This window comes from Schistocerca serialis, chromosome 9 (genome assembly GCF_023864345.2).
Source record: "Schistocerca serialis cubense isolate TAMUIC-IGC-003099 chromosome 9, iqSchSeri2.2, whole genome shotgun sequence".
In the NCBI taxonomy this organism is placed as follows: Eukaryota; Metazoa; Arthropoda; class Insecta; order Orthoptera; family Acrididae; genus Schistocerca; species Schistocerca serialis.
In genome coordinates, this window is record NC_064646.1 from 188,237,329 (window position 1) to 188,250,613 (window position 13,285).

At 38.4% G+C, this 13,285-nt stretch overlaps 1 protein-coding gene across 1 annotated transcript in view; it reads right to left on the reverse strand.

The window, feature by feature from the left end:
- LOC126419463 (protein sax-3-like) overlaps window positions 1-13,285 on the reverse strand; it is a 93,217-nt gene that overhangs the window by 8,116 nt on the left and 71,816 nt on the right. The window contains exons 20-21 of the mRNA XM_050086651.1: window positions 12,833-13,023; window positions 3,991-4,180 (exon numbers count right to left, since the gene is read on the reverse strand). Of these exons, the coding sequence (XP_049942608.1) occupies window positions 3,991-4,180; window positions 12,833-13,023 (381 nt within the window). The remainder of the gene's footprint in view (window positions 1-3,990; window positions 4,181-12,832; window positions 13,024-13,285) is intronic.

Here is a 13,285-nt window from a genome sequence, read left to right on the forward strand (position 1 = left end):
TCAGGTCCAGCAATGTAACAAGCTGAAAGAAGTGCTTAATTAATAAACTGCATTCTTTATGGGACACCCTTATCACATACACTAATCTTCAAACTCTGACAGTTTGTGAAGTGTGTGGTGCTATGTACTAATTTTAGGCAGTAGAATGCATTCATAACATTTCTTAATTTAATTATAAAATACCTCTAGTATCGCATATGAGGACAATGGGAAATCTTTTCAGACTGGCAAAGAGATGGTGTTGACAGTCATTATTTTTGTAATGGTATATGCTGTGTGTAAATATCGCTGAATTTTAAATTTTGGTACATCCTGTGAAATAATGTAAGTAAAATGTCAACTTAATCTGTGGAATGTTTTTTACATATTGTTAGTATATAAAACATTTCTTCACAATGTTTTAACCATTTTATCCACTAATTTATTAATGTAGGTGAGATATTGGTTTACAGCTTTATGTAAGAAGTGAAACAGCAATTAAATCCATGTGTGGAACAGATGGCTATTGCTTTCTGGAATTAAAAAGGGTTCTTCTAACTGGTTACCTACAAAAAGTAAAACAATGACATAATTTTAGGCACAAAGTAATGAACGAATACCTGAGATGAGCCCAAACTGAAAACCAAAAGAACTGGCATTCATCAGGACAATGTAAACTCTTTGTTCGTGCAAATGGTGAAAGATTTGAAGTACAAATTGTTGCAACAACCACACTAATCAACAAGTTTAGCACCAACTGACTTTTATCTATTCCTGCAGCCAAAGAAATTTATTTAAAAAAAAAAGAAGTGAAAAACTGCAGCAACTGTTGAGAACTTTATCGAGTCCACTTCCAGTTTAGGCTTTATATTATGTCATTTTAAAGTGGTTCTGAAAACTGCCGTAATTATGATAGATATATAAACATTGCATATAACAGAATATGAAAAAACACGGCTTACATATATAAAATATAAGTACATATAGACATAAGTACATACAGACTGTAAAACATATTATGCTGCAGAGCAACATCCAATTGATCAAACTGAAAGTCAGGTGGTTTTAAAATGTTATGTGCCCAATGATTGCATGAGTGTAATTTATTACATTATAAGTATTCTCTGGGTTGAAGAGGATTTCTGTTTTCACATATCTGAAATACCAAGTTGCATGTTTTCCAAATAAAAGGCTAAAATAGTTTTTAGATTTAATAACAGCACAAAATAGTTGTAGTGGATGAGGTCTCCAGGTTGATGCTAATGCAATGTTCACTTCGCTTGATATAGCAGAGACATACAGAAATATTCCTATAAATGAAACAATTACAGCAATAAAAAATAATTTGCTGATGCACAAGACACTTCCTCCAGTAGCAATCATAGAAATTATTGAATTACTGGAAATTGTTTTCAAATACAACTGCTGTACTATTCATAACAAAATCTACCTTCAAAAAGATGTATTAGCTGTGGGCTTTCCCACAGGAGGTATACTGGCAGATATTTTTATTAATTGTTTGGAAAACAAATTATTCAAAGAAAACATAAACATTATGTTGATGATGTCCTCATCTTATATGTGGCTCACAACAAGAAATGTCCTATCTGCAAATATCTGTAGCAAAATAAATAATAAAACTATCTTGTAAGTCAAACACAGCTATTAATTTTTTAGATCTTTCAATTACTATGAAGCAATGTACACATGTTTTTGGAATTCATCATATACCTACATCTTCTAACATCATAATTCCTGTTGCATCATGCCATCCTGCTCAACATAAAAAGACATTCTTCTGTTCTGCAATAAATAGGCTCCTTAAACTACCACTAAATTCTAATGAGATAGAAAAGCCTGCTTAGTTGGGTGGTAATGTGCTTGCTTCCTTTGCAAGCGGGCCCGGGTTTGATTTTCGGCTGGTTGGGGATTTTCTCCACTCATAGACTGGGTGTTCTGTTATCATCGTTTCATCCTCATCACCAGCACACAAGTTGCCCAATATGGCATTGAATGAAATAAGACTTGTACTTGGCGGCCAAACTTACCCGAATGGGTCCTCCCGGGCAACGATGCCATACACTCATTTAATTTCATTTCAAGTAGAAAAGAAACTACATTAATTATGAAATATAGCCCATACTAAAAATTATCACAGTGTGATCATTGATCAAATATATAACTTCTTGAAACCTAAAAGGAATCAACTGGCACAGTAGAGTTGCTACATAAAAAAGAATTAGTGTTACTTTCTTTCTATGGTGAGGTCTCATAGAGGCTTAGTAACCTTTTTTTTTTAAAAAAAAACACATAATGTACACATCATGTACAAATCACAATCACCTCTGTTATATTTTTTAATACACAACATTAACAAAACACATGTCTTATACCAAAATAATAGCATATAAAAAATATATTACTCTATTGTAAGGCTAGTTACATCAGACAAATTGGAAGGAATTTAAAATGTAATTCATAGATACACAAAATTAAAAAGAAAAAAAAACCATGGGAAATAAATCCCACCTTCACAGCTCACCTAATACAAGAGAATCACATGGTGCACAGTACTGAAAACCACCTTGTAATCCTTTGTACAATGAAGAAGGAATACTTTGTGAACATACCAGTACATGAAGAATTAGAAATCTATCCCCATCTAAAAATAATTCAAGGAAAAGATGCTCAGTGAGCAATGTACATATAAAAACACCAATTTCTTCAACTTCTGCCACCCCATTACTGATAACTTCATTTACAGTTAGTCCACAAATTTGTTGCTGTATCTACGTGTTTGTAAACATGCTCTGTAAGGAGTCCATGACGAGTCCAAGCTATGCTAACAACCTCTGCAGTTTCCTGGTGTTCAATTTTTGTATGTTAGAGGATATAATTCAACACAAGTCTGGGATGTCCAATCCACTGCAACTATTTTATGCATTTATTAAATCTGCAAACTATTTTTTGCCTTTCATTTGTAAAAGATTCAACTTAAAATTTTTGAAATCCTCTTAAACCAAAAGAATGCTAATAATATAATGATAATATAATGTAAATGGATGGATAAAAAATCTACTCACCAAGCAGTGGCTGGGGAACACAAACACAAAAGGGTTTAACTTTTTCAAGCTTTCAGAGACAGCGGCTACTTCTTCTGGCAGAAGAGTTGAATGGAAGGAAGAGGGGTGAAGGAAAGGGACTGGAGAGGTTTAGGGAAACAGGTACAGTTCAGAAAAGTCACCCAGAACCCCAGGTCGGGGGGGACTTACTGGACGGGAGGTATACTCATGCTGTCATTGGGTACGTAACATTTTAACCCAGCAGACTTGCACTTCTTTCAATTGGTCATTGCTGTACAGCACAATATAAATTTTATACCCTTATCTGTACTTGTATTAGAAATATACAAGCCTCGATTTTTCATCTTCTATTATTAAGTACAAAGTTTATGTAATTATCATAATTATGGCAGTTTTCAGAACCACTTGAAAATGGCATAATAAGAAGGCAAAAATCTGCAGTGGACTCAATAAAGTTTTCCAAAGCAACAAACAGTTGCTGAATCAGTACATGGAAAAACTAAATAAAGAAATTTGTGGCTGGAAAATGTTCTGAGGTTATGGCAGCTGTAAATGGGTATTTTGCAGAAATTCTAGAATAACACATTGAAGATGGGATCCGCTCATTGGGGAAATATTGGATGGAATGCATTTTTGACCTAAAACTATAGTTTTTCACTCCCTGGCAAAGAAATTTTCATTTTGCTCCCATGGATGTAACACAAGTATAAGTAGTAAAGCTCTCCTTCTCTATCTTCTTTCTACAACATTTTCTCATTATATTTATTTTTGATGCTTGTTAAACTGAGTATCAAGACAGTGGTGCATTTTATTAAAGTATATAAAAAATAAACTTGCAGTTATAACTTTAAAAATTTCTTGCCTTGAATTGCTGACATTCAGTGCCAATGTTGTAAGATGATTTCTGCCACTAACATGTTTCAATCACCTGTTCGTGAATGGTGCTGAGGCTTGTGGTGTGGCGTCGACCTCAGATGTGGTGGGCGAGCACAGCTGTAGCTGGAGTCTGTGCTATAACACGGAGAGACAGGCCTTCGACAAGGAGCTTGACGAGAGCCACCCAACAGGTGGTGTGGTCTGTGCCGCCAGCCAGTAGTATTCGATGACTGACATTGACCCTGCAAATTAAGAAAAAGACTATTCAACTGTCGTATATGATATTGGCTTGAGTCACATTTTGTTTTCTGCTCCTTGCTTGCTCCACGTAGTGTTTCTTCTGGTGCTGTAGCCATAAAATATAATCAATGGGTGGTTCAATAATGATTTTAAAAAAAACTATATCATGTCATTCACTGTATGAAGACTTGATTTTTCTTGACAGACTGTTGAGTCGTGGAACTTTTTTTGACAGATTAGGGCTGTAATTAAATATGAAACTCAGTTTTTAAGAGTTGAGGCTTTGAAACCATCTCTGAGATGCAGTTGTACGGGTCAGCTTGTAATAGGATTACCAACTCAAAATTATTGAAAGCAGGACAGTGTTTCACAAATAGCAGTAAATATAGAAAAAAGGGCTGACAATTTATTTTAGAAGCAATAAAATGTTTACATTTTACATTTTGGAGTAATAAACATGTTCTAATCTCAATATTAGCAGGTAGGTCTAAGAACACTTTGAAAACCTGCTATTGTGTTAAACAATGGTATTTGTTTGTTCCAGATACAATGCAGTTACCGTGATGCACTTTGCAGTAGTTACCAATGCCAATGGTGTTTCCTGTCAAAGCATATTTTTCAATAGAATGTGCTGCTGAGAGAAGAGTTGAATTGTTATCTTGAAGGATATGGCTATAAAATTCCTCACAAGATATAACCTTGAAACTGTACTTGAACATTAAAATTCCTTTGACAGTGTTCATCAACAAATGATTCCTTTCTTTTGTCCATTGAGGAGGCATGAGAAATGCACAGGTTCAGTACATGCACTGCATCTAGGACTCACAAGGAAAACTTGACAAATTTCTGAAAACATTTTGACCCTTTTTTATCAAAGACCAGCAATGTTGATCTAGTATACAGTTTTCTCCAGCATTGTATATCTGGCACAATTCTTAATGTTGCAGAACTAAACAGTTTTGAATCACTTATTTTCAAACCTTTGGTTTGTAAGTACTGAAGACATGGAAGAATGTCCTCAAAGCAAAGGTCCTTTAATCTTTAAGACGTTTAAAGAACTTCAGTGCTTCCATTGGCTTCACCCGATTGCTAGGTATTTAGTGCAAGTTCATTGAAACAAGGTACATTTTTCATGTACCCCTGGCTTCTGAAAAGGACTTCAAAGCTTGTCTGACTTTGAGAAGAATGAACATTTTTTTTATTCAGTTTTCTTAAATTTCAAACAAAAGTTTATTCACAATTTTGTTTCCATGTCTTTATTGGATCACCAGGTTACAAAAAGAAAATTTTACTTGAAAATTTTGGTAATGTTTATAGCTCATGCTATTTTCCCATCAAACTATAATCTACAATTTGATTTCACCTTGACTGCCTGAATAACACAATTTTGTTTCCATGTCTTTATTGGATCACCAGGTTACAAAAAGAAAATTTTACTTGAAAATTTTGGTAATGTTTATAGCTCATGCTCTTTTCCCATCAAACTATAATCTACAATTTGATTTCACCTTGACTGCCTGAATAAACATAGTGAATTGAGAGTACTTTGCATCATTAGCTGAGTCTGAACATCTGAAGCCATTTCCACCTGTTTCCACCTACCACTACACATAGTCTCTTTGAGCCACTGTGCAGTTCCTTACGGATAGTACTTTGTGCCAGTATTAGTGATTTTCTCTTCTATTCCTTTTGTGTATGCACTGGATAATGACTGTCTGTGTGTACCTCTACATGCTGGCCATGATCCATGTGCATGATAAACAGTGAACTGTCATACAGTCTGTTCCAGAATAAAAGTCAAGTGCTGGCACACTGGACAGGAATGTTAGAGCAGAGAGGGCTGTGAAGAAGATGTCAGCCAATAGTATGCTGACTGACCCATCTCTAAGACAACAGCAAGACAGCAGCGGCATCTACATGAAGAGGACACAAGCGTCACACCACCTGGCTGCAGCCCAGTTCACCAACTTTGACAGTGGGGTCAAGATTAGGCACTTGTATAGCAGCTGCTTAGGAACTGTGTTATTTCACTTATATTAGAAATTGTATACACTGAAGAGATTTTCTTATTTTGTCTGTTGTCCTTTGGTTGTGACACATCATTGTAAAGTCTCAAAGTTAAATATTGTCATTTATCTTACTGTAATAAAAATTCATTAATACAATTTGCTTCAGTTCTTGTCTAGCAATCCGAGAAAGCAGGTTTGATAGGCACCCCATATTCGACAAACAGGCAGGACAAAACCCTGCTAAAGATGGTGTAGCAGCTACTGGCCAATGCTGCATGTCCAACAGAACAACAAACTACACCTACAGTTGTTCCAAGTGCTATACCACCTTTTCACCAGTTTCATGAACAAGAAGAGGAATGGCTCGAGTGGTTGCAACAGTTTAAGCCTACATAATTCCTCACAATGAACTAGGTACTGTGAAACAACCTCATTTATTGTCCATGGTAGGAAGTGTAATTTTTCAACTCATCCAGAAACTATTTCCTAACACCACTCCTAGTGAACTTTCCTATGATCTTGTTGTAGTAGATTCACTAACTAACTATTATGACCAACAAGTGAATGTGGTAGCAGCTAGGTATCAATTCTTCAATTGCAAGAGAAGATCAGAACAAACTTATCATGAGTGGATAACAGATTTGCAGGGTATGATGAGGAAATGCAAATTCAAATGTGTTTGTGGTGCTTTATATTCAGATGTTATGTTGTGTGATGCAATCATGTACAGTGTCACTGATGTCAGAGTTAGATAACAGGTTTTGAAGCAGTCTGATCCATCATTTCAATATGTTGTGCAAATACTAGATCAGTACGGTTCAGGTGCCATGTCAGCCAATAACTTTGTGCAGCCACAAATTTGTCAGGTTGAGTCACCCCTTGCTCACGAAATTGGAAATTTGTGGTAAGGGCTATGGGACCAAACTGCTAAGGCCATCAGTCGCTAGGCTTACACACTAATTAATCTAACTTAAGCTAATTTATGCTAAGGACCCCCCCACACACACACACACACACACACACACGCGCCCTAGGGAGGACTCGAACCTCCGACGGGGTGAGCCGCGTGAATCATGACAAGACACCTCAGACTGAGCGGCTACCTCGTGCGGCTCCCTTGCTCACAATTAGCCCATTAGGCAGCAGCAGCAGCTTGCATGTGCCATACCGCTTTAACACTTCTCTGTGCCACATAAGCACTTCTCTAAACATGCGAATGGAATTAAGTCATGCCCACAGTGCTATTCATGGCACAAAAGCCAAGACTGCCCATCAAGACAAACACAGTGTTATGCTTGTGGCAAGAAAGGATATGTACAATCCATATGATTGCAATGGAGCAAACATAAGAATTCTGCCCACTCACAAATCTAGTCACAAGGCCCATGTGATCAATGCCTTGTATTCAAAGCCTCGTGCAGGCATTAGCAAAACTAGGAAGTGAACAGTTTCTTCAGTGCTCTGCCAGTCCAACAAGCTTTTTGTTCATTTGCATATTAATGGAAAACAGGTGCCTCTCTTACAGTGCTAAATCGTAACACATATGAACTATTAGGCTCCCCACACCTGTCTAAAACTAGCATGCACCTTATGGCTTATATCAGACAAGACATTCCCGTTCTTGGAAAATGTACTTTGCCTGGCCTGCTATGTGTCACTCGCATACATGAACTGTAACTTTCACTATGCTACAATCACATTGTGAGAACATATTTGGCCTTGATTCATTTGATTTGTTTGGCTTTCAAATTCAGGACAATGAGTTGTCAGTGTCTGCATTCAATGCTAAAGACAGTGTAGTTAGCTTGCTGAAAGAATTCCCTGAACTCTTTTCTGAAGGTTTAGGCAAGGCTAATAATTTTGTTGCACATTACTATGAAAGGCAATGCTCAGTTGAGATTTTGCTGGGCCAGAACTGTTCCCATTGCATTATGGGACAAAGTCACTGCTGAACATAAAGAACTGCAATATAGCAGAGCTATTGTGCCCATACAAGCTAGTCAGTTGGCAAGTCCAATGGTTTTGCTCCCCAAAACTTCACTTCAAATTCACCTCTATGTTGACTTTAGGTCTATAGTCAACCCTTAAACTGTGATTGATACGTATCCATTGCCATGCCCAGAGGATCTCATGGACAGATTAGGCACTGGTTGCTACTTTTCAAAAATCGTCAAATACCTCTTGATGAAGAATCTCAAAGAGTGTGTGTAGTTAACTCTCATTTAGGCTTGTTTAAATATTTGTGCTTGCCTTTTGGCAGTGCTTCCACACCCGCCATTTTCCAACAGTATTTAGAATAGCTGACTGCTTAAGTACCAAACTGATATTGTCACAGCAGGTCATACACCTGAAGAACACATTGCAAATCTGTGTGCTTTGTTTCATGTGTTATCTGGTGCAGGCCTAAAGTGTGATTTTTGTTTTAAACAGGAGTTACAGAATCTTAGTCATGTCGTAAACAGCCAAGGCGTACATCCTCTTTAGTCACGTTTGTTACCCATACGTGACCTGCCAGTTTCTCACAATGTCACAAAATTGCAGTCAGTTTTAGAAAAAATGAACTATTATATCTGGTTCATACCAAACACTGTACAAATCACCATTCCATTGCAATGCTTGTGTCATAAGAATGTCCTCTTTGTTTGGACAGAGAAGTACCAAGAAGCTTTTCAAAAACTTAAAGATGCGTTGCTCAGTGTTCGATGATTGGTTCACTTTGATCCAGTTGTGCTGCAAGTTGGCGCTTCCTCTTATGGAATCGGTGCAGTGCTTTTGCACAGAACTGGTGATAAAGACAGGCCTATTACTTTCACATCAAAAGTGAGGTCCAAAGCTCAGTGTACCTATTCACAAATAGAGAGAGAGGCATTGGCTATTGTGTATGGTGTCACCAAATTCCACAATTATTTAACAGCAGAAAATTCTACTTAGTAATGGATCACAAGCCACTGCAGTCCTTGTTTCATCTGGCGAAGATGGTTCCTGTATGAACTTCCAAAAATTGCAAAGCTGGGCTTTGTTGTTGTCTCAATATCAGTATGAGACTGTGTATCATCTGACATCTGAACATGATAATGTGAATGCACTTTTACATCTTCTGATTGGCCCTGATACCGACTTTGACACTTTTGCTGCATCTTGTTGTCACATCAATGCTCAGGATTCTGAATTGCTTCAATCCTTTCATCTGGACTGTAGGAAAATTGCACAGGCCATGGTAGCTGATTCAAATTTGAGCATTTTGCTGAAATATGTTTACATATCTTGACCTTGCTCATTGCATAGCATAAAGAACTCTGTTGTGTGCTGATACTTTGCACATCAGCATAGCCTCACTTTACTGCAAGGTGTGATTCTTGTTCAAAATGACAGTGGACAGTCATGTGTGTTGATCCCCAAAGCTTTGCAAAATGAAGTGTTGCAGTTACTTCACCAGGGCGCTCGGGGATTGTTTGTACGAAACAGTTAGCAAGTCGGCACTGTACTTAGCAGGGTATGGACACCCAAATAGAACAGATGATGTCACAGTGTCACACAAGTGTGGAAAATCAGGCTGCTCCACCACAAAAATTCTCTGTTTGGCCTCAGTCACAATTGCCATGGCAATGTGTGCACATAGACTTTGCAGGACCTTTATGGAGCACTCGTTGATTGATTGTGGTAGACTCATACAGCAAGTTTCCTTTTGCTGTGCCAATGAAATTGACATCATGTAGCACAATTCAAGTGTTGTCCTATATTTTTTGTGTTGAAGGTTTACCTTAAGTCATAGTGTCGGACAACAGCCCTCAGTTCACGTCAAATGAATTTGAAACATTCTGTGAAAGCAATTGGGATACAGCATCTGACTAGTGCACCATTCCATCCACAGTCAAACGGTTAAGCGGAATGTTTTGTGAGGGCTTTCAAGCACCAGATGGCCCAATTTTGCAATGCAGACACCAGGGATCAAGCATTGCAACTTTTTCTCACATCATATTGTTCACATCTAAGATATGGACCATTGCGGGCAGAATTGCTTCACAGCCACTGCCATCAGACACTGCTCCGCCCTCCTCAGCATCCGGAACTGAAGGAAGGCCACAAGTATCACTTCACACCATATGATATTGTGTTTTTCAGGATTTTTTGCAGCAGCAGAAGATAGGCTTTGCAGCAGCAGAAGATAGGTGCAAGGTGAGATCCTTCATTGCCTTGGCACTTGCATGTCCCTCATTTCAGGCCCAGACAGACTGCAGTGCTGACATCACAATCAAATTTGCTGCTGTCATGTGAATGGCGATCCTTCTGTGTCTCTCTCCCCACATTCACAGATCCTGAGGACAGTGAGGCCACAACAGCTGCCAGAGGGTGTCATCACGACACTGTGGGACGACCTCATGGAGACAGAGCCTTTGCCTACTCTTGTCCTACTGACGGAGCTAGACCCACTCACTCTGCAGCAGCCATCACCTTCTACATCTGGTTATAGGCCTCAGGAGGTGGACACATACCCTTCTGGCCGTTTTCCAGGTGATGTTTCCGCTAGTGCGAAAGCCGGATGGTGAGGTACGATCGGAAGCCTGATGACCCCTGCAGCCAAAGCTTCAATTCCAGTGCCACATCCTGTCTCCCCTCCCATTGTTGAGCTCCTTATACGATGACAGTCTGTTGCATTGGGGGGGGGGGGGGGGGGATGTTACAGCATAAAAGTCATGCACCGGTATGTTGGATAGAAACGTTAGAGCAGAGAGGGATGTGAAGACCTCAGCCAATAGTATGCTGACCAACCCCTCTCTAGGACAACGAGACAGCAGCGGCATCTACACGATGAGGACATAAGTGCTGTGCTGCCTGGCCATGGCCCAATTTGCTGACTTCAACAGCAGGTTCAAGATTAGGCACTTGTGTAGCAGCAACAAAGGAACTGTACTATTTCACGTGTATTAAGAATTGTATATACTGAAGAGATTTTCTTATTCTGTCTGTCACCCATTGCCTGCGGCACATTATTGTAAATTCTCAAAGTGTGTTGTCATTTATCTTTCTGTAATAAAAATTCATTAATACAATTGCTTGAATTGTTGTCTAGTGATCCAAGAAAGCAGATTTCCTAGGCACCCCATATTCGATAAGTAGGTGGGACACAACACAGTCTTTCTCAATTAACTGTTCTCTAAATTTACCCAACATAGTTTTGCAGGAATAATGTCAATTTTCTCTCAAAGATTCTCATTTAAGTTCTTTGTTATGCTGACCAGTTACACTCCTATAAATATGTGTCTCTGAAGTAATTTGATCTCTCTCTCTCTCTCTTTCTCTCCCTCTCTCTCTCTCTCTCTCTCTCTCTATCCATCTACTCTATCTATCTCTCTCTCTCTCTCTCTAATAATTAGAAATGGAGCTTTGAGAGATGAACTGAAGAGGGTAGTGAAGAAAAATTAGACAAAAATACAAAGTTCAGCATAAATTCTTGAGTAACACAATTTGATTAATGAAAGGATAAAGTAAAATGTAGCAAATGAAAGAAGTCAAAGTGGAATACAGGCACCTAAACAATAACATTGACTGGAATTGCAAAGTGGAAAACCAGGAGAGGCAGAGGAGAAAATGCAGAGCAGTAGATGACACTTACAGGAAATTAAAGAAGCTCATGGATAATGGGGACGCAACGATATAAACAAAGAGTTTAGATAGCTAAGGGAATATTTAGAGGGGCTACATAAAGGATAGGAACTTTATGGCAGTACTATGGAAAACGAAGAGGAAATGGGTGACGATGTGCTTATATGTGTGCATATCATTAAACCATCAGTTTGATAACTCATGATTGCAAAACACTATCACAATTTAATTACACATGTAGACAGAGATGATACTGTTTGTATACTTGTCAGATTTCACATTCCACAATGCTGGAAGCTATATACAAACCTGAAAGGAGTAAGTGACATATTGTAGAGGATTGGTAAGTAGTTCTGTTACGTATTTCTGCAATAAATAATTCAAGCTTCTAAAAGAAACAAATAAATAGCTGCAGTGTCATTTGCCTGGACTTCAACATTTTTGTTGAATGTTTATACAGCTGATTAGTAATAAGTATTAAACATATAATCAAACTACTCTCCCAACTGTGATTTGAACACATGATACCTTTCATCTGTCTTTCTTGATGTACTCATATCCATATGGCATCACTGTATCAGTTGTTTGCATGTCCCCAAATTGCAAAGTCTCAGCAGGAATTGCTGTGTATTGTACAATCTCACCCTTACCCTGTACAATATATTGTGCAATATTATGGAGTAAGTGTCAATATCTTTACAGCTATGCAGCCTTATCTAATATACTGAGGAAACCAATGCTACTCTCTGAAGATTGCATGGGTGGATCACTAACGAAGAGGTACTGAACTGAATTGGGGAAAAAGAACTTTATGATACAACTTGACTAAAAGAAGAGAACTGTTTTTTTTTTTTTTTTTGGGGGGGGGGGGGGGGGGGGTTTGGGGGTGGCAAGGCTTGAAAATAGTAAGCACATCCATATGGATGTAGGGTGCAGTAGTTATCTAGAGATGAAAATAATTGCACAAGATAGACTACCATGGAGGGATGCATCAAACCAGTCTTCAGACTGATGGCTACTAAAAAATAAACAGCACCTTACCTGCAGAGGCCCTTGTTCACCATGGTCAACAGCACCATCATAGGGGCAGTTGGAATCACTGCATGAGCAACATGTATCACTGCTGCAGCTCCCCCGGTCTTCATCCCAGCTGCCGGCTGTCGTAGAACCATGCCACCTCTCACAGTCACTGTAGTCAGAGTCTGCACAGGCTGGCTGGCCACTGGGAATGCCTGCACAAAGAAAGATTACATTACTGCGTAACAGAAACATTTTTCTGTGTTAAGACTTCAAGAATCCATTGTGTGTCTACTACATGCGTGTCAGAATTTGCAGCCTTAGCTTTAAAATTATAAGTTGCATCACATCTTATGCTAAACTGTGCTTCTTATTTTGTGGGTAGATGGCTCTGATTTTAGAAATTATAGTAATTTTTCCTGAAATTGTGTAAGTACTTTCCAGTCAGATAGTCACTGTCTTTTCTAATACAGATGT